Source organism: Gorilla gorilla, chromosome 21, assembly GCF_029281585.2.
Source record: "Gorilla gorilla gorilla isolate KB3781 chromosome 21, NHGRI_mGorGor1-v2.1_pri, whole genome shotgun sequence".
NCBI classification, from domain to species: Eukaryota; Metazoa; Chordata; class Mammalia; order Primates; family Hominidae; genus Gorilla; species Gorilla gorilla.
In genome coordinates this window covers 48,447,266-48,469,311 of record NC_073245.2, presented here as the reverse complement: position 1 = coordinate 48,469,311, position 22,046 = coordinate 48,447,266, and the positions used below count along the sequence as shown (strand labels likewise).

The 22,046-nt window shown below is 45.4% G+C and overlaps 1 protein-coding gene across 2 annotated transcripts; it reads right to left on the bottom strand.

Moving 5' to 3' along the window:
• Positions 1 to 479: 479 nt before the first annotated feature.
• AAR2 (AAR2 splicing factor) lies at positions 480 to 21,435 on the bottom strand. Of its 2 annotated transcripts, none has more exons than XM_004062090.5 (4): positions 20,923 to 21,435; positions 16,803 to 17,607; positions 12,473 to 12,702; positions 480 to 1,832 (listed from the first exon to the last, which is right to left on the bottom strand). In XM_004062090.5, the coding sequence occupies exons 2-4, from the start codon at positions 17,557 to 17,559 to the stop codon at positions 1,665 to 1,667; spliced, it is 1,155 nt and encodes a 384-aa protein (XP_004062138.1). In that variant the 5' UTR covers positions 17,560 to 17,607; positions 20,923 to 21,435; the 3' UTR covers positions 480 to 1,664. The 2 variants fall into 2 exon arrangements, with proteins under 2 accessions (XP_004062138.1, XP_055229424.1); XM_055373449.2 differs by lacking the exon at positions 480 to 1,832 and adding an exon at positions 1,844 to 12,165 and having other exon boundaries at positions 20,923 to 20,980.
• Positions 21,436 to 22,046: the final 611 nt, after the last annotated feature.

Sequence of the window (22,046 nt, the reverse complement as noted above, 5' to 3'; positions counted from 1 at the left end):
ACTGTCTTATTCTCTGGTAACCGCTAATTGACTCTCCCTCTCTGTGGATTTGCTTATAGTGGACATGCCACGTGAATGGAATCACATAATAGGTGGTCCTTGTGTCTTTGACTTAGCACATTCTCAAGGTTCATCTGTGTTGTAGCATGTATCAGGACTTCACTCCTTTAAAGATACAGTTTTCACAAGCTCCCCAGCTAGTTCTGATGAATGGGCTTTGGGAGAAAAAGAGGAGCCAATTCATATCAGGTGATTCTTGGGTTATTATTGAGACATGGGGCCTCATCCCTTCTTCCTTGTGTGCCTGTTTCAGGGGCCTCAAGAGGAACAGGAGGAACACTGGCTGCCTGCCTCTTCCAGACTCCAGAGGTTGGGCAAGTCTCCCAGACACTGGAGGGAGGTGTGTGTCTATGGACAGTAGCCTGGCTGCTCTGGAGATCAGGCAGATTAACTGCAAGAGACACACACACACAAGGGGATTGTCTCAACTCGAAGACTTTAATGTACATTATGCTCTTGGAAAAACATCTCCAAGGAAACAAGTGGAAGCAAAAGTCTCAACCAGCAGGGATTCTCATTCAAAAACATGGTGTGAGCCCCAGTCTTGGAAAAGGATGGCACAGGGACTGTGATCATAGTACAACAGTTTGATGTCAGGGTGGCAGGGCCTGTGTACTTGTCTAGAGAGGAACCCTGCCACACAGCACGATGGACTCCCGAGGAACCAGGAGCTCATTACTCCGGTGACTGACAGCTCCACAGCGGGACTGGGAAGATTTAGGCTGACCAGGTCTTCTTCAGCATTTGGAAGGCACAAAACTTCGTAAAGGCCTTAAGAAGCCTGCTCTGGGCAGAAACCTTCCTAGTTGTTGTTGACTCTCCAGGTCATCAGAAACAGTCACGGTGGCTCTGGTGAGGAAGGGGAGGGTCCCACTTCTGGGTGAGGCCTCGGAATGGAGGTGGGAGGTGACAGCACCAGCAAGGCCCCTGAGGCCAGGGTCCACACCCACCCTGGGAGATGACCCACTGGGCCTCTGGACAGGAGAATGGGATTTCGATGGAGAAAGCTGAAGCTGACCACCTGCTAGATTGAATTCAGCTGCCTCCCTTGACACTCTCTTCCCAATCAAGGGCTCCCAAGGAGCTGCAGGCCAAGTCCTCTGCTCCTATTTAGCAAGAGGCAGGCGGCAATTCGGGCTGATCTCCCCATCACCCTCCATTTAACCGCAAAAAAAGTCACCAACCGACTTCTCAGACCCCCTGGGCAATCCAGGGTTTCTTGTTTCCTAAGCTCCTATGGAACAAGCAATCAGTTCTTTCTTGGACTTTTGGTTCAATTCCTTCTCATTCAGAGGAAATATGGTTGCCGTGTAGGCAGATCTCTCCTAGGAGCGTGTGTGTGTAAGAGCCTGTGTGAAATTCAGCCAGGTTAGCACCAAGGCCCGGCTGATGGGGAACCCACAAATGTGCCTTCAGGATGGGTACAGCCTCTTTGGCAATGAAGAAATATATTTATCAGTGAAAAAGGGAATTCTGGCTCCATCTTTGCAGGACCTGGAGAGATTGCTGCCCTGGCAGGTCCCAGGATGGGAAGAAGTAAATGGAGAGGCCAGGACTGCAGCCCTGTGGGAAGGGGCCCCTCGCAGCTGAGAGCGCTCCCCGAGTTAGCCCATCTCAATGCCCTCAGGGAGCTCCACCACCACCGGGGCACAGTCCTCAGGTTCCGCAGCAAAGTCCCACCGGAACTTCTTGGTCAGGTGAGCTTGGAACTTTTCAGCTTTCTTTCTCAGGGTGGCATCCACGGCAATGCTGCAGGCAGAGGAAAAGAAAACCTACAGAAAACAGAGGATAAGTCACTCCTGAGAAGACGGAGGGCGGGGGGCGAGAAAGCTGTGGAAATTTCCTCATGGTGTTCGGCTCTTCTGGGGCGGGTAGATCAGCTGCTGCTGGCATAGGCCCAGGACACCTGCTATGCTCTCCCCAAACCAAGAAAGAAGGTCCAAACCCAGCTGAGATGCTAGGGCAGGACTAGAATGGAAAATTACTATCTGGGCAGAGGCTGGGGGCCATTACCCTGGCTCCACCCCCTGGGGGGTTCTACTGGACACCTGGGCAATAACCCAGAGGAACAGGTAGTAGCTACACCAGTCGGTACTAAGGTCCTAAGAAAGGCTTGGGGGTGCTTATAAGCCCCTGGATCCCATAAAGTCCCAGGCCCCAAGCCAACAAGACTGAATTGCTGCTCTAATCTTCTAAATGGGCCACAGGCTGCCAGTTTAAGGCTTCTATCCCCCTTAAAAGCTGTCTTTGATTTTTTTTTAAATTGTGGTAAAATATACAGATGGACCCTGACTTACGTTCAATTTATGACACTTCGACTTTATGATGATGCAAAGTGATACACATTCAGAAGAAGCTGCACTTTGAATTGTTTCTTTCAGTACAGTATTCAAGAAATTACATGAGATATTCAACACTTCCTTATAAAATAGGCTTTGTGTTAAATGATTTTGCACAACTGTAGGCTAGTGTTAGTGTTCTGAGCACGTTTGAGGTGGGTGAGGCTGAGCTACAATGTTAGGGACGTTAGGTGTAATCAATGCATTTTTGACTTACGGTATATCTGATTTACAGTTTATTAAGACATAACCCCATGGGAAGCTGAGGAGCATCTGTACATAAGATCTACCATTTCAACCATTTAAAAATATTTTTATTTTTTAAATTGTGGCAAAATATACATATTATTTTAGCCATTTTAAGTGTACAGTTGAGTAGCATTAAGTACACTGACATTGTTGTACAACCATCACCACCATCCACCTCCAGAATGACCCCATCATCCCCGGCCAAAACTCTGCAGCCATTAAACAGCAACTCCCCCTTCCCTCTTCCCTCCAGGCCCTGGCAACCCACATTCTACTTTCCAACTCTATGAATTCGACTACCCTATCCCCCTTCCCTCCTCCCACCAGGCCCTGGCAACCCACATTCTACTTTCTGTCTCTATGAATCTGACTACTCTAGGCACCTCATCTAAGTGGAATCATACAGCATTTGTCCTTTTGCAACTGGCTTATTTCACTTAGCATAATATCCTTCAAGGTTCATTAATGATGCAGCATGTGTCAGAATTTCCTTTCTTTTGAAGGCTGAATAATATTATGTTGTATGCAGATACCACATTTTGTTTGTCTAGTCATCTGTCAATGTCCATTTGTGTTGTTTTTACCTTCTGGCTATCGTGAATAATGCTGCTATGAACATGGGTGTACACATATCTCTTACGGTCTCTGCTTTCAGTTCTTTTGTGCAGAAACCCAGGAGTGGAGCTGTTGGACCATATGGGAACTCCCTGTTTAAATTCTGATGAACTGCCACAGTTTTTCACAGGGGCCGTACCATTTTATATTCCCACCAGCAATGCACAAAGGTTCTCATTTCTCCACATCCTGGCCAACGCCTGTTATTTTCTGTGTGTGTTTAAATCATGCCATTCTAATAGGTAGGAGGTAGTATCTTACTGCAGTTTGGATTTGCATTTCCCTAATGATCAGTGGATATTGAGTATGTTTTCATGTGCACATTGGCCATTTGTATATCTTCTTTGGTGAAATGTCCATTCGACTTCCTTGCCCATTTTTAAATTGGGTTGTTTTTGCATTGTTGAGTTGTAGGAGTTCTTTATATATTCTGGATATCAACCCCTTATTCTGATGCTCTCATGAACAGTTTCATTTAATACAAACATGGGCAGGGGAGCAGAATGGTAATTTTTTCCACATCTGAAACCCCATTCCAGATTGTCCTGGATCCCAGTCCCTTCCTAAGAGTAATAGCAAACCCATGATTCCTTCTTACACTATTTTATTGTTTTCAAAGAAGTTTCACAGAGCATCCAACTGGATCCTCCCAATACCCTGGGAAGATACAACAGAATGCTTATTTTAAGGAAATGGAAGCTGAGAGGAGTTAAATGACTGAATAAAAATTACCCAGAAAGGAAGAAGTGGTTTTTCCCAGACTACCATCTGCTACCCTACAGGCCCACCCAGAGACACAGGGTTGTGACGGTGGAAGAAGCTCTTTGATCCACATCGCCCTCATGCCACAGTTGGCTTTCAGGCCACCATGGAAAGATGCTGGGCCCCAGGAGACCTGACCCAACAAAGGCAACAGGCGTCCTCTGCAGCTGATTCCAGGGGGAATATTCCTCCCACCTGCTTCTCCGCCGTCTTCCTGTTAGGAGGAGTGCAGCTCGTTTTCAGTGGTCTTTGTCTGGAGCCATTCCATTGGAGTAGCAGCAGTGGGAACACAGAGAGGTGATGGGGGGGAAGGGGGGCGGTACAGAATCCAGCTTCATTAACTTGGGAATCGACTAAACACAGGAGTGGGAAGCGCAGCCACAACAAAATGCCAGATCAATAACTAATTAGCGGGGCTGTGTGATCTTGGTGGTGAGGGCCATGGGGAAGCCAAGGGTTGGCCTGTCTGTAGGCAGCCAGTGGAGCCCGCCTGGAGCAAGGCTGAATTCTGGGGAGGGGCCTGGTATGGACAGCACAGAAGCCTTCTCTCAAACAGTTTTAGCTCTGGAGGCCCTGCACACCCATGAGGCCATCCCCAGAGGTTGTGGGGAGACTGCTGGGCTGAACTGGCAAGTCTCTTCCTGTTTCCCTTCCTTACATGGGAATTGGATGACTCTCCACAGTCCCTGCTCTCCAGCCACTGAGCAGCTGCCCAAACATGTGCCACTGCTTCCTCTGCGCCTCTCTGCACACACGCTTTTCCCTCTGCTCTTAACACCTTTCCACCTCCTGCTTTCTCCTCCTTCACCTATGAATTTCTCCTAAAGACTCAGGCTTGGCTCAAACATCACCTCCTTGAGGATCTCTTCCAGACCAAGGATGGAGTGGGTGCTCCTCTGCGCTCCCTCAGCCCCAGGGCTACCTTGATCAGTCTCAGTAAGCTAACAGGCCATTTGCTGTTGATCTTGTCCACCAGACACGGAGCAACCTCACAGCAGCGGCTCTTTCACACCATGCTCCACTCTCGGCACAGCGCCCGACACACAAAAAGGACCCATTAGATGTTTAATGAACAGAAGAATGAAGACAACCACAGACTCAATTTGGGGTTCACTTTTGTACAGTGCCTAGCACCAAACAGCTGTTCAATAGTGATGTGGTGATGCTGGGGAGAAAGAAAGGCTCATCCTATGGAGGAGGCAGCTTCTTTACCAGGCCCCTGAATGCCATGGCTCTCAAGACACCTCCTTGTGACATGAACTGCTCAGACCCCTGTTCCCCAGCACTGTGCCTGAGCCTCCCTCATGGCATTCCTCACACTGTGCTTGTATCACAGTGATTTGCACCCTCTAAAAGTGGGGATTGTGTCCTAATTATCAATGTGTGCCACAAAGCATATCGCCCAGGGCCAGGTATAGAGTTAGGGCCCAAAGGGTGCTCACCGAATGACCTATTGAGACCCAGGGACTGCCCTGCACTTGGCAATGGCCAGGAGTGACAGGCTGGAACAAACTGGGCTCACGCTCATCACCCATCCTCCCGAAGCACCTCTCAAACACTGCCTGGGAATAAATTCCACTAGAGGCAGGTAAAACAGACACCTTCAGTCTAACAAATACGGTTTCTAATTTAAAAAGTGCTTTGTCCTTTTTAAAGAACTCACCAACTTGATCTTTACCACAGCCTGGGAGGCAGGACAGGAACTTACTATTCCCACCACAGAGGTAAGACACTAGGCATGCGGCAACACGCAGTGACAAATGCTGAGCAGAGTCCTGTCAAAGCAGAGGCATCTCGGCTTCATCCTTTGCCTGCCCAGACCTTTTGTCTTGACAGAGGCTTAATCCATCCCTGATATTTATTTTTAGCACTGCCTTGTAGGGAACCAAGGTGCTTCTGAAACTGTCCCTTCTGCAGCCTCCAGGACACAGGGCATAGTCTGGGTTGACTTAAAAAAAAAAAAATCAACCTTATTGTGGTATAACTTACACACAATTAATTTTATTCATTTTATTTTATTTATTTTTTAGAGACGGGATCTCACTCTTGCCCATGCTGAAGTGCAGTGGCATGATCATATCTCACTGCAGCCTTGAACTCCTGGGCTCAAGGGATCCTCTTGCCTCAGCATCCCAAGTAGCTAGGACTACAGGTACATGCCACGAATACCTAGATTTTTTTTTTTTTTGAGATAGGGTCTCACTCTGTCACCTAGGCTGGAGCACAGTGATGTGATCACAGCTTACTGCAGCCTTAACCTCTGTGCTCAAGTGATCCACACATCTAGGCCTCCTCAGTAGTTGAGACTATAGGTACATGCCACCATGCCTAGCTAAATTTTGTATTTTTTGTAGAGACAGGGTTTCGCCATGTTGCCCAGGCTGGTCTGGAACACCTGGGCTCAAGTGATCCACGCACCTTGTCTTCCCAAAGTGCTGGGATTAGAGGCATGAGCCACCACGCCTGGTATTTTTTTTTTTCTTAATTTTTTGTAGAGTCAGGTTCTCACTATGTTGCCCAGATTAGTAAATTCATCAATTTTAAATGCTTAGTTAATCTGGACAAATATATATATACCCCCATGCAACCACCATATGATATATGTTCACAGTGTTTGCTTTGCTTTTGGTATCCAGTTCTGAGTTTGAAGGTGCATATAAATTTGTGTAACCATCACCCCAATCAGGACACGGAACCATCCCATCACACCAAACAGCTCCCTTGTGCTGCCCCTTAGCAGTCAAACCCTTCCCTCACCCCTACCCCCTGGCATTCCCTGGTCTATTTTTGACCACAGTTTCACAAACTTGGTATTTGTAAAAACTCCTCACAATTCAGAAATGAAGATGTCTAAATAGTACTTAGTTTCCAAGCAATAACTTATTCTGATTCTTTTATTTTCAGATTAATTTTATGCCTTCTTCAGGAAACTTAACAGTGATCTAGTTATATTATTCACTAAAACAAAATCAAGTCAACACTTTTTAACATCACTGGGACATAAATCACCTTAATCTCAGCAGATCAATACTGAATATTTAAAAAATACTTTTGAAATAGGATAATATTTTGCAAACAAATGCATTTATCTAAAACAAAAAGCACATCTACTGGGTGTTTTTCTTCAAACACAAAATAAAGCATGAACACTTTAATCATTTAATCTGTGTATTATGAAATTCTAAATTACTTTAGTCACACATGTGAAAGCTTTTCTTAAACCTAAGTTAAATAAATTGAGTTCAGTTAGGTCACCTCGAGAAATTCAAAATATCAAGGTAGGTAGCTATGTCACTATCTTATCCTATTTTTTTAGCTAGACCAAAAAGATGACATTTCCTAATTTTTTCAATTCGCAAATAATTATTCAACTTAGAATGAAACTAGCAATAGGTAGAAGATTTTGTTTCCACTTGCAGCAGAAGAAAGTGGTGTTAAAAGCAAGACTATTGTTTCACAATGATGACCAGGAAGGTAAAAAGCAGCATAAATGAGATCACCTGAGGTCAGTTTGAAAAATCTGGGATGAAACATCTGGGGCTCTAATCATATACAGGAGCCCACCATAGGCTTTAGAATGTAAAGCTCAGCCTTGCCTTTCACTAGCTCTGTTGATTTTGAGCAAATTATGTGACCTTCCTGAGCCTGCTTCCTCATCTATATAATGGGATTAGAGACCTAGCTTCTAGCACTGTTGTGAGGGCTCAATGAGACTAAGCATGCAAAAGAGATAGCTAATGGCAAGAGGTGTAGGAGTAGGCAGGCTAATTTATCATAGTGGGCATCGTGATAAAAATACCATAGACCTCATCGTCAGAGTTGGTGTTTTCCCTCAAGAGTTAAAGATGAACACACATTTAGAATACTAGCAACAAAGGAAGTTGGAAAGCATATACGGCCTATTGTAACTAGAAGTATTTTTAAAAACAGGTTAGATGACTATATGCCTAAGTACTACGTAATCAACAATAAAAATCCTTATTTTGTACATAACTCACTTTCTAACATATCATTAAATTCAGATTATCCTTTCGTTGGTTTTAAATGAATTATGGTGACTTACGTTGCTTTAAATAAAAGAAAAAACTGTATCTATTTTTGTAAAACAAATCCCTTTTATTCAAGTGAAATCCAAGGGATTTGTAAAAACCAGTGGCTTCTATTCAAAAGGGCCTCACATGGGAAAGTTGAAAAAAAATTAATGGCTAAGAGAATTCCATTACGTGGCTGATTTTATCCATGCTAATGTGGCTGTCTTTAAGTGCTCACACACACAAACACCAGTCCCTCTCCATGGGTAGTAGCCATTTAAGCTCCTAAGTAAGACAGCCAGTTCCACTTACTTGACTACCTGGGAGGGCAGGCGGCTGGCTGAGGAAGGCTTTTATGGGCTGATTCATTCAGTCACAAATGCCCTGAGTGAATGCCTCTGTGTGGAGAACTGGACTCTCACTGCCAACATGGCATCAACGTGACTCTCCATTAAAAAAAAAAAAAAGTTTTACAATATCCTTATCCACATTGTGCCTTTTGAAATCTGTCATCCCTCAAGTGCATGGTCAAATGCCCCCACCTTCCACCCTTGCATAAAGCCTCAAATCTCAACCCCAGTCAGAATTAACCACTCCCTCTTTGGTGCTCCTAATGCCCTTTGATCAGACTCCACTGTTTATACCTATGATATTTACATTGTCACAAGAATTATGAACTCTATCCATCTAAAAACACCCAATAACACCAAATGAAATAAATGTTAGGCCTTGACAACATATTGATGATAACTAGATGTGAGTTGGGTGGATCACCTGAGGTCAGGAGTTCGAGACCAGCCTGGCCAACATGGCGAAACCTCATCTCTACTAAAAATACAAAAAAATTAGGTGGGCGTGGTGGTGCGCACCTGTAATCACAGCTACTTGGGAGGCTGAGGCCAGAGAATCACTTGAACCCGGGAGGCAGAGGTTGCAGTGAGCCGAGATCGCGCCATTGTACTCCAGCCTGGGTGACAGACCAAGACTATGTCTCAAAAAAAAAAAAAGAAGAAGAAGATAACCAGATGAACAAAAAATAGGCCTCGTGTAAAAGGAGCCCATGACTCAGTGCGGGAGTCAGGCAGACAATATATTAGTTTCAGCAAGCACATCTCATGCAATATAATAGTGACAAGTTCAAAGTAAGCTAAGAGTAGGGAAAGGGGAGAGTGAAAGAGAGACAGAGATTGAGACAGAGAGAGGAGGGATGGCTTGACAGAGAGGGATGCCTTGAGGGCATGTTGTAGAATGAGCAAATATGTACCAGGGAGAGGGAAAATCAGGTCGGGCAAGAAGGTATGAAACATGGGTATAAAGTTTCAATTATGCAGGATGAAGAAGTTCTAGAGATCTGCTGGATGGCATGATGCTTATGGTTAATACTGTACTGAACACTGAAAATCTGTTAAGAGGGCATATATGTTAAATTGTGGTTTTTTTACCACAATTTTATTTTTATTATTTTTTTTTGAGACAAAGTCTCACTGTTTTTGCCCAGGCTGGAGTGCAGTGGTGCAATCTCGAATCACTGCAACCTCTGCTTCCCCAGTTCAAGAGATTCTCCTGCCTCAGCCTCCTGAGTAGCTGGGACTAGAGGCGCCCACCACCATGCCTGGCTAATTTTTGTATTTTTAGTAGAGATGGGGGTTTCACCATGTTGGCCAGGCTGGTCTCTAACTCCTGACCTCAAGTGATCCTCCAGCCTCGGCCTCCCAAAGTGCTGAGATTACAGGCGTGAGCCACCACGGACCAGCTGTTTTTTACAACAATTTTTTTTTAAAAAAAGCATGAAACAGCATAACCTATCCGGGAACCTGCAAAGAGACCACTGTTGCTGGAGTTGATGGGGGAAAACGGAGAGGAAAGAGAAGCTGGAGAACAGGATAAGAAGCCAGATCAGAATGGCCTTTGTGACCAATGTTTAGGCTTTTAATTTTCCACGCAATGAGGAGCCACAGAGAAGCAGGATCACAGCTGCATTACGGAGCAGCACCTCAGGTGGCAGCGTGGGAGAGAGATGGGGTAACTGGTAAGCACGGAGGCTGGTAAACTCCGATGCAGTCTAGGTGAGACCAAAAGGCCAGGGCTAGGGAAATGGTACTAGGGCAGGACTGCCTTCTAAAACACTTACTGCTATCTGCTTACTGCTGTTTGGTTAGTTAACTTTCTGTTAACTTTCTCAAAATACAAGAGTCTGCTATCTGGAGTTACTTGGCTAGTTAACTTTCTGTTAACTTTCTCAAAATACAAGAGTCAAGACAGTGACTCTGTCTTGCTCACAGCTATATTCCCAGTTCTAGAACAGAGTCTTCTATACAGCAGATGCTCAGCAATTACCTGCTAAATCAATGAACAAATCCCTTGAGGGCAGGAACCCTGGCTAACTCACATATATATATATTCCTCAACACTTTCAGTAGAATGTTATATATGAAGAATGCTCAAAGACATGTGTTTTTTGTTTTGTTTTGTTTTGTTTGGGCACATGCCCTGGATTTTTCCAAATAATGACATCGAATTTTCTTGGTGAAAAGTTCAAAGACTGAATGTTTCCAACCATCAGCTTTGCACAACCCACCTGGGCATCTAGCAATCCAGCTGGGCACTTTCTGCTTTGTAAATCATTGCTGGCAACAAAGCCTGGCAATTATAGAGCTCAGCTGCTGGTTGTGCTAACAATGGTCCGGACAGCCAGCGACACCGTGGCCCTCCTGTGTCTGTGCGACGCATCAACGTGCATCAGGAGGGAAGCAGCCACTGCCAGAGGCAAGTTAGCAGGCTAATGCCTCCTCACACTGCCTCACAACCCATAACCAGTACCTTTGGGGAAAATTTTCCCCACAGAGGAAGGACAAAGGGGTTTAATTTCTCTGTTATATGAAGAACCAGTAAAAGGACAGTTTTATAGCTCTTCTGAGTGGAACAGACCAGGCTCAAACCATGCGCTTGACTGACTCATTGCCATGGTTTACACAGGTCCTTCAGCTGCCAGCTTTAAGTCAGATGCCTGCTCACAGGGACTCATCCAACAGTAGGTTGGCTTTAGAAAAGCGTTCTGTACCTCTGAGAAACAGGACCTCAATGAAGTCTTCACTGATGTAAATCAAGAATCATTTCTGGGGAATTCACACTGTGTTCACTACACAAGGGCATAAGCACAGGCAGGAAACCAAGACTCAGGCCTGGGTACAAATCCTGACCTCCACCTGCCAGCTGTATGACTTCAAGTAAGTGATTTAACCATTCTCAAGTGTTCCCATTTGTAAAATGGGAATAATACCCCCATCTTACAGGGCTCCAAAGGGATTCAATGAGTGAACAGGGTCTCACTCTGTTGCCCAGGCTGGAGCGCAGTGGCACAATCATAATCATTGCTCACTATAGCCTCAAACTCCTGGGCTAAGTGATCCTCCTGTCTCAGCCTCCCAAGTGGCTAGGACTACAGGTGCACATGACCATACCTGGACAATTTTTTAATTTTTGGAGAGATGGGGTCTCACTATATTGCCCAAGCTGGTCTTTAATTCCTGGGCTCAAGTGATCCTCCTGCCTTCACCTCCCAAAGTGTTGGGATTACAGTCATGAACCACCACGCCCAGCCCCAATATTTAATGAATGCTCGTCCCTTCTGTTACCCTGAGTGGGATTGGAAGGTTGGTGAAAGGCTGCCTTATACGGAGCAGGCCTCATGGGGGTATTACACAGAGGGAGAAGAAAGAAGCTCATGGGAGGGAAAGTATGGAAACTGACAGTTGGCAGCTTCTGCCTCTTCTATTCTTGAGAAAGTTACACAGTGTGAGTGACAGAGGCTGTCCCAAGTACATAAAGGAAACTAATCTGTTTGCAAAGGGAGGAAATAGCATAGGATGAAGATTGTAAGTTGTTTGAAGCTTCTTTCCTAATTACCACTCATAATGAAAATTTAATTGCCAAGTTAAAAGCAAATTTCACTTTTTCTGTCATAGAATCTCTGCAGAAACTGGCACATTTTGTTTGAACAGGAAATCAAAGTTATTTTAATGCTTAAATGAGATCTAAGGAGCTGCAGATGTTTCACTGGGAATAACAAACTTCAAAATTCTGCTTTACTGGGTTGTAGCAATTCATGGCTACAGGGAGAAAGAAAAGCTGTTTTAAGCTGAGTAAACCAAAGCAGTGGAAGGAATTCAAATCCAAGTACCCCAGTGTTAGGCACTCTGGGGACGAGGTGTAGGGAGAGGGTGGTACAGAGAGAAAATTTCTGGCATAGAGGCACGTACAATTGAGTAAGAGAGAGAAAAGCAGTAAATATCCCAAGACTAGGAAACTGAAATTTAAAATTTTTGGGGTCATGGAAGAATAGCAAGAAACAAAACACATACTGTTGCCTCAATTCTGACCCACATGTGCATCAGCTCAGTCAGAAAGACTGCTCACCTGTAAGGTGCTGGTGAGGAAGTTGTCTTGGGAGACAATGTCTACGAAGAAGTCAGCAGGGATCTCACCAAGCTGGTGGTACAGGATGGAGATGAGGTTGATGTAGAGGGTGTGGTGCTTCATCATGGCTGCTTCTGACCGGCACAGGAGGTTCAGGAGCCGCTTCCAATGCTCAAATGCCTCGTACACATTCCCCAGCAGGAAGCACACAAAAGCAAACTGGAGTTCACCTGAAAGGTGCAGAGAGGAGAAGTGATTCTGAGGGAGAGGAGGACCAGCTGACACTCTCCATCACTATTCACAAGGCCATGAATTCCACTGGACCTCAGCAACAGATGACCTTTTATCCTTGTCACTCCTGCAGAGCCTGGCAGGAGATTTTGCACCTAACAGGTACTCAACAAATGTCTGCTGAACCGCTATGAATTCAAGCCATGGGAAACCAACCTGTGGCTTTGGATTTCTATAAAATCAGACTGCTAGAGAAGAGGTATTCCCAGTATTTGCCTGGCATTTTAAGTTTACAAAATGTGTTCATGGATATTATGCCAAGTGGATTTCAAACCTGGCTGCCCATCAGAATCACTGAGAGTCTGTTAAAAGTAAAGCTACCCAAGCTTCACCCTCAGAGGTTCTGGTGGAGGAGAGATGATGGGGCCTTCGTATCTGTAGCTCTAACAAGCTCCCCAGGTGATTCTGATGTGGATGGTCTGCTCCAGGGTCAGGAAATACTGCACTATACCATGTAACCCTCAGCCCAACTCCACAAGGCGATCAGGAAGATGGTATTTGCCTCATTTCATAGATAAGGTCAAGGGCTTGCCCAAGGCCACACATCTAATGCTTCACAGTGTGGGCAACGGAAAGATAAAACAGATTCTCCATTGGGTGGGAACAGTTCTGGAACCTCCCACAAAAGAAAAATTCATGAGTACTTATTCCAGGGTCAGCCTGCCAGGCAGATTATTTTTGTTTGCTTAACCACAGGGCTCTGTGATTTAATCTCTATGAGCAGCTTGGTGGCTAAGAGCGTGGGCTCTGGAGCCAAACTGCCTAGATTCAAATCTTAGCTCTGCCACTTAGCAGCTGTGTGACCTTGGGCAAGTTACTCAATCTATTAAGGCCTCAATTTCCTTATTTGAGGGTTGCAGCAAAGATTACATGAATGGATATAGTACACGTATAGCATTTAGAATAAGACCTGGCACAAAGTAGCACTCAAAAAATATTATGTTCCCAATTTCTATCAGATGCCCATCTCAAACAGAGACCTGATGATCCAGACACCACTGTCCCTGGGCAAGTAACTGGGTCTCTGGTTACCACAGAATACTGCTACTCATCACAGGCATTCTCTCTACTTCAAAGGTGGCTGGAAATTTAATGAGGTATACATACATGTGGGCCATAAAAAGAAGAGATGTACTCAACACCAAATACCTCTTTAAATGCATGGCGTTTGATCTCTGCCACCTCCAGAGACCTGGAAAAACTAGCTCCCTGTTCCTAAGCATACGGAACTAAGTTTGATTTGTGTGAATAGCTACCTGGTTTAGATATTTTGGATTTTTGACCAATATTTTCAAATATAGTCAAATTTTCTTTGTATAATATAGGTTAATGATTTGCTTATTCAGCTGGCTTTACTTGGTTTGTGAAACTAAATATTAGCCTATTATTTGCATTTAGGACATTTATTAAATTTATGCATTTCTGACTTTATCTAAAATTAAATTACGACATCAAAAATAATTTCAAAGAGCTGTGATGTAGATTCAAAATTATCCCTGGACAGGTGCGGTGGCAGGGATAGTCCTAGCCCTTTGAGAGGTCAATGGAGGAGGATTGCTTGAGTTCAGGAGTTTGAGACAAGCTTGGGCAACACAGGGAGACCCTATCTCAACCAAAAATAATTAGCTGGGCGTGGTGGCACACACCTGTAGTCCCAGCTACTTGGGAGGCTGAGGTGGGAGGCTCACTTGAGCCCAGGAGGTTGAGGCTGCAGTGAGTTGTGATCATGCCACTGCACTCCAGCCCATGTCACAGAGTGAGACCTTGTCTCAAAAAAAAAAAAAAACACACAAAAAAAAACCCAACAAAGTTATTCCTGTAACAGACCTTTTCGCAAGATATATTTTGAAGAATTGAAATGTTTAAGAGGTAGAAAGACAGGATTTCTATTCATTTTTAAGCCAGACTTTTAAAAGTTACTTATTACACGAAAATACTAATGCATTAAGATGTACCTGTTAAAGGCCGGGTGCGGTGGCTCACGCCTGTAATCCCAGCACTTTGGGAGGCCAAGGCAGGTGGATCATGAGGTCAGGAGATCGAGACCATCCTGGCCAACATGGTGAAACCCCGTGTTTTAGTAGAAACCCCGTCTCTACTAAAAATACAAAACAAAATTAGCCGGGCGTGGTGGCGGGCGCCTGTAGTCCCAGCTACTCAGGAGGCTGAGGCAGGAGAATGGCGTGAACCCGGGAGGCGGAGCTTTCAGTGAGCCGAACTCACACCACTGCACTCCAGCCTGGGCAACAGAGCAAGACTCCATCTCAACAACAACAACAACAACAACAACAACAACAACAACAAAAAAGATGTACCTGTTAAAATACACGTTATATCATTAGCTGAGCCAATGATATAAAAAGTCCTGTCTAGGCACAGTAATCCCAGCACTTTGGGAAGCCGAGGCAGAAGGATCGCTTGGGCCCAAGAGGTTGAGGTGGCAGTAAGACATGATTGTGTGACTGTACTCCACCCTGGGTGACACAGCGAAACCCTGTCTCAAAAAAAAAAAAAAGAAAAAAAGAAGTCCTACATTCAAATTTCTCACTGAACTTCCAACAAAATATGCAAATTACCTGGAAAATTTGTAAATATATATAAAAATAGCTGTTCAAAATGTGACACATATTTGCTGTCACTAGTATTTAAGAAATAAAGAAATATAAACAAGGTGCCATTTTTCAGCTATCCAATTGGAAGAGGCCTTTGTTAAACTGCCATGCCCAATGCTGTCAAAGGTGATGGGCAATAGGTTCCTACCAGCCAGCAAGGATGCAAAAACCTTCTCCTGGCAACATGCACAGTCTGACCCAATAATTCTATCCCTAAATGTATGTGTAAGTACACACGAGAATGTTCACTAGATGATATATGTATATATATTTTTGAGACGGCTCTTGTTGCCCAGGCTGGAGTGCAATGGCGAGGTCTTGGTTCACTGCGACCTCTGCCTCCTGGGTTCAAGTGATTCTCCTGCCTCAGCCTCCAGAGTAGCTGGGACTACAGGTGCGCACCACCCAGCTAATTTTGTATTTTTAGTACAGATGGGGTTTCACCATGTTGGCCAGGCTGGTCTCGAACTCCTAACCTCAGGTGATCCCCACCGACCTCAGCCTCCCAAAGTGCTGGGATTACAGGTGTGAGTCACAACACCCGGCCACTTGATGATACAATAGGGAAAACAGGGAGCATCTCAATGGTCCATAACAGAGAACTGGTCCAATAACTATGGAACATGAAACAGCCACTAAAAAAGTGACTGTTAGTGACATGAAAAAACGTTTATATTAAGGCAGATTACAAAGTAATAATATACTTCAATCCCGTTTTTATAAAAACTCATATATATACAGACGCATATACTGAATTTTTAAGACTGAGAGGAAGTACATAGAAATAAACAGAGAAGACATTGAAATGAAATACATAGAAATACACAGAAAAAAAGGAACGTAAATATACCAAAATGTATAAATGGTTATTTCTAAGTAGTGAGATTTGAAGTAAATTTTGTTTTTCTTTTATGATTAATATCTATCATTTTTGTAATAAAAGGGAAGGTAACAATAAAAACTGTAATGATTAAAAAAAAAAATCACTGTCCTGTTCTAAGCCAGTTGAGAGGCCAACATCTTGAGGGTCAGGAGCAAACTGAGCAGGCAGGTGAGAGGCTACAACGAACACAGGTCTGGCCCAGAAACCAAGAGTCCTGGGTTCTCGTCTCAGTTCAGCCACTCAGTGGGCCAAATCTTTTCCTTCTGTAGGACTGGGCTCTATCAGTGGTTCCCAAACAGAAGATTATCTGCACCAGGTTCACCTAGGATGTTTGTTTATTAGACAGATAGAAACTGCGGAAGCCCTACTCCAGATCTCTCGAATCGAAATCTCCAGGGCTAAGGGTAAAGACACACCTGTATCTTCAGCCTCCTAGCCAGGTTTAGTTGCTGCTGGACTAACACAAGATGTACTCCCTATTCTAAAACACCTCTGCTAATATCCTCCCCTTGGCCCACTCCCAAAGAGCCTTGTTCCTTCTCACCAAGCACATCCTGGGGGCTGCTGGGGAACTGCTTGTTGAGCACAGTCTCCAGGGCATAGCTCAGGTCCATGCTGTGCTTGGTTATCTCGGCTGGCGTGGCACCCTCTGGGAACATCTGCGTGGGCAGCTCTGAGAAGCGGATCTCTGTCCCGGCTCTGGGCTTCATCTCTGGTAGCCGGGCCAGGCCCTCTTGGTAGCTTTTGCACTCAGTGCCACAGCGGGGTAGATTCTGCCCCATGCGGTCCTTGGTGTGCTTCATGGAGAGCACAGGTAGCACATCGGAAAAGGCACAGATCTGTCGATTCTCGGGCTGTAGCTTCTCCACTGTGGCTTCGCTGATGAAGTTGGTGAGTGAGATCCACTTCTTCAGGGTGGCATATGGGTAAGGCCCCAGGAACTGGTCCAGCTCCTGGAGGTTGGCCCTCATGGCTTCCACCTCAGACTCTGGGGCTGGGGACAGGTCTACCTCTTCCCTGAGTGTGCTCCAGCGCAGCACTGTCAGCCCCCGCTGGTGCAGGCTAAGGAAGAAACCCATACGAGGGCCTACTTCCTTCGGATTAGCCTTGTCCACAGAGCTGTAGTGGAGGAAGTGGATGCCTGGAGGGATCATCTTCACACCCCGGAACTTGGGCCCCACCTCCCAGGAGTTATAGTCAATCCCAAACTCTGTTCCCTTGGGCATGTTCAGGATGACCACAGTGGCCCCTTCAAAGAAGAGGCGCTTGGCTAGCTCAGGATCCATCTGCACGGCAGCCATGGGGCCAGTGGTGGGTGACCAAAAGAACCCTTTTTCTTTGATGAACAGCTGAGAAAGAAAGAAACCAGAGTTAATCAGAACGTGGGGGAAAGATGATTCATTTGCTAAGCATTCTGTATGTGCCAGATATTGAGTTAGACCCCTGACATAATTATTTCCCTTAATCCTCATGACAACCCTGCATTGAGTTTACAGATGAGAAAAATGAGGATTAAAAGAAAGGATTTTTGTGTTTTGGCTTAACATGCAAGGACACTCACTTCACAGCTATAAGATACCAGTGAAAGAAAAGTGACATGCTCATGGTCATACCAGGACCCAAATTAGAATCTGGATACCCTGCCTGCAGGCCAGTGTTCTGTCTACCGTCCATTCTTAATATCTTCTCAGATCTCTTTCTCACAACACAGGGTGAGGGTGGAAAATGCCTGGACAGGTCACTCTAAACTATATGCCTACATCATTTAAAACTACAATTCTGCCAAAAAACTATCCCAAAAGATTTGGAAAGATTAAATCAAGTACATATCCAGTTTCCCATAAGCCTCAGGGAAGGCCCAGAAATGGACAGACGGTAGCAAGTGGAGGCTCAGCATCTAAAGTTTGTTCAGGGTCTAGAGAGCTTTCCTACCACAAATCTCCCCTCTTCTTTCACTCATAAAAAACCTAAACTCCAGGGAGTGAAACAACTTCCCAAAGAGCCCACAATCAGTGGTGGCTCTGGACCATTCATCCAGAATGAATTCAGGTGGTAAAGCTAGCCTAGGAAGAGAAAGCTGGCCAGAAGAGAAAGAGAGTACACTTATTTTACCTACTTCTGAATATCCCAGACATTGCCTCTGGGATATTGGCAAGAATGGTACCAACATGAACAAATGTAAACAAACCATTATGCAACCTTCTAGTCCTAAGATACCTACCTGACTAATTTAACAAATATTCACTGAGTGCCTGCATTGTGCCAGGATCTTTGCCAGGCCCCCAAAAAACATCACAGATTAAGACAGTCACTGCCCTCTAGGCAATTCCAATCTAGCCAAGACGTCAAAATTTCACACACAGAAAAACGAGCTGCCTGTTTAATTGTTTACTTTTTTTTTTTTTTTTTTTTTTTTTGAGACAGGGTCTCGCTCTGTCACCCCGGCTGGAGTGCAGTGGCGTGATCTCGGCTCACTACATCGTCCACCTCCCAGGTTCAAGCAATTCTTGTGCCTCAGCCTCCCAAGCAGCTGAGACTACTGGTGTGTGCCACCACACCTGGCTAAGTTTTGTATTTTTAGTACAGAGAGGGTTTCACCATGCGGCCTAGGCTAGTCTGGAACTCCTGACCTCAAGTGATCTGCCCGCCTCGGCCTCCCAAAGTGCTGAGATTACAGGTGTGAGCCACCATGCCTGGCCCTCTTTACCCTTTTTACTTGAAATAAAGCAGTGCAGAAAGGAAGACCAATCCTTTTCCAAAAATAAGAGCACATTTTATCATTGTTACCTCAAAACCACCACAAATGACGCTTACCCTGAATCAGCACTTTGTGTTTCACCAAACTGCAAGTCACAATCCATTAGTGGATTAGGAAATCAATGTGAAGGTCTCAACCAGCATTATTTTTTAAATGAAAATAACAGAATTTTTAAAATATCACAATACATCATGAGTAGTAAAGCTAAGTACTGTTTTCTGGAGCTTTGTGTGTTTGTGTGTATAGTTGGTTGTGCCATAAAATGTATTCGTTACTGTAGGTCACAGTCATAAAAGTTTGAAAGACTCTGCTCTAAATAATTCGTATCAACAGGCCAGGGGGGTGGCTCACGCCTGTAATCCCAGCACTTTGGGAGGCCGAGGCAGATGGATAACGAGGTCAGGAGTTTGAGACCAGCCTGGCCAATACTGTGAAACCCCGTCTCTACTAAAAATACAAAAAAAATTAGCTGCGCATGGTGGTGTGCGCCGGTAGTCCCAGCTACATGAGAGGCTGAGGCAGAAGAATTGCTTGAACCTGGGAGGCAGAGGTTGCAGTGAGCTGAGATCACACCACTGCACTCCAGCCTGGGGGTCTGAGCGAATTCCGTCTCAAAATAATAATAATAATAATAATGATAATACGTATCATCTTCCTATTTGTAATCCTGAATTCAGAAAGTATTTAATATTTGCTGAATGAACAGATATTCCATTTAGAATAATAGCTCATCAATTAGCCATTTTCCCTTGTGACATCTGTGTGCTCCTCCTTGATAATGACATTTCTTTCATGCTAATTCCACCAGTCTGTAATTCTATTCACTATATCTCCAGCAGCTGGCACAGGGCCTAGCACAGAGGAGATGCTAGGAAAACGTTGATTAAATATGCATAGAACTCTGCAGTCTATCAGCCCGTCACTGACAGCTCTGTGAGTTCCTCACAGTCCTGGAACACCTAAAGTCACATCCATCCACTTCTCTCCACCACCTCCCTAATCCAAGCTACCATCGTCCCTCACTCAGAGTGCTTGCTCCTCAACCCATTCTCCATTCAACAGCAGTAACCTTTTCAAAATGCCAATCTAATCACAACACCACCCATGTCAGCTTCTGAGTGGTTTCCCACATGGTTCTTGAAAAACCAAAATTCTTCCTATTACCTACAAAGCCTGCACGGTCTGACTCCTGGCAACCCCTTTAGCTTGTGTCACACCATGGTCCCCCACAAGCTCTCTGTTCCAGCCACAACGGCCTCTTTCAGAACCTGAAATTGGAGGCTGTCTCCATATAGAAAACTCTTCCCTCCCCACTTTGTCAAATCCTTTTTTCTGATCTCAGCTCAATATTCACCTCCTCAGTAAAGGTTCCTTGACCTGGGGCTAGGTCAGGTCTCCTGTGATATAATCTGGGGTGCCTTGTACCTTTCCGTTTCAATGATCACAACTGCAGTTTTGGATGTTTGATTGAGGGCTGTCATCGCCACGAGACTTGAGTCCTGCTGTATCCCTAGCACAGATTCAACGCTTAGTAAACATTTATTTAATACAAGTATTATATCCATTTTGTAAACGAGAAACAAAGCCTCCGTTCGGGGAAAGACCGTACTGGCAGTCACGCAGAGAGTAGGGCAGAGCCAGGTCGAATGCAATCAGGGTCTCCGGCCCCCAGGCTCTAAAGTTAAGAAAACCGCGAAGTAACTCTGTGTGCCCCGCGAAGCCCTGGCGACGCTTCTCAGGAAGGGCCTCCAGAGACACCAGCGTCCCACAAACAGAGAACCAGCCGCCCCGGCGAGGTGGGCCTAGTTCAAGGCACTCCGTGACTCTGAGCCGAGAAGATGGGCGGCCCAGCCACACATACACAAGAAATCAGGAAAGGAAAAAGAGGCCAGGAGGCCACACTCACCGCCTCGCCCCACGTTCCGGTACAGCTGAAACGCACCGGAAGTTCTCCAGCTTTGGCGTCTGACTGGAGCGACGGGGGAAGCGGTCCGGCAGAGCCCTGGGTCGCGGGAAGAATGGCCCGTGCCTGCAGGTTCCGCCGGATGCAAGGTTGCCTTTTGTTATTCTTAGTTTCTCGTTTTAGCTTCTGAATTGTGAACAACTTTCATTAACCTATGCATTTTATATCCCCGTCCAGAAACACAGCCACCAGCCATCTTACTTCGGGCTCAAGCAGTCATGGTCACTAAAGCACAGCCAAGGCTTGTACCAGTGGCTACTATTCAGTAGTAGCCAGTCAGGCGCTCGGTCACTGTCTTTGACAGCCAGTCTCTATCCCGGTCACAGTGTCTCAGCTTCCAGTCACACTCACCCCTCGGGGAGAGCCTCAGAAACCCAGCCACCAGCCCAGAGAGAACCAGCGTCAGCCTCCGCTGCTGCAGCAGCAGCAGCCACCACCTCAGTCTCTCTGGCCATTATCACCCCGTGTCCTTCCTGCAGGCCAAGTCCTAACATCTCAGTCAGGCTATCAACGCACTAGGGAAGGAATCTGCTTGTCTTGTTCCTCACTGTTTCCCTGGAACCGAGCACAGAGCCAGGCACAAAAGCTCAGCTGAGTACATATATTATGCATTTAATTAATAATGATGATAATTTGGTATTAATAACTAACTATTTGTGGGTCTAACCCTGCACTATTAATCAGGGTTCCACCAAAGATACAGAGCCAGTAGGAGATCTATATTAAGTGATTTATTGCCAAGAATTGGCTTATGTGATTTTAGGGCAGGCCACTTGGGTATTTCTTTTTTTGAGATGCAATCTCACTCTGTTACCCAGGCTGGAGTGCAATGGTGCTATCTCGGCTCACTGCAACCTCTGCCTCCTGGGTTCAAGCCATTCTCCTGCCTCAGCCTCCCAAGTAGCTGGGATTACAGGCGCCCACCACCGTGCCTGGCTAATTTTTGTATTTTTAGTAGAGACGGGGTTTCATCTTGTTGGCCAGGCTGGTTTCGAACTCCTGACCTCAGGTGATCTGCCCACCTTGGCCTCTCAAAGTGCTGGGATTACAGGCATGAGCCACCGTGC

Bases quoted from the DNA above. Each gene is read 5' to 3' on its own strand.
- AAR2 (XM_004062090.5), bottom strand. From the start codon at position 17,559: ATGGCTGCCGTGCAGATGGATCCTGAGCTAGCCAAGCGCCTCTTCTTT. The intron at 12,703-16,802 runs GTGAGAAGGAAC...TGCACCTTTCAG, and splicing joins CAGCCCCCAGGATGTGCTTG to GTGAACTCCAGTTTGCTTTT. The intron at 1,833-12,472 runs GTGAGCAGTCTT...TGTTTTCTGTAG, and splicing joins TCCTCACCAGCACCTTACAG to GTTTTCTTTTCCTCTGCCTG.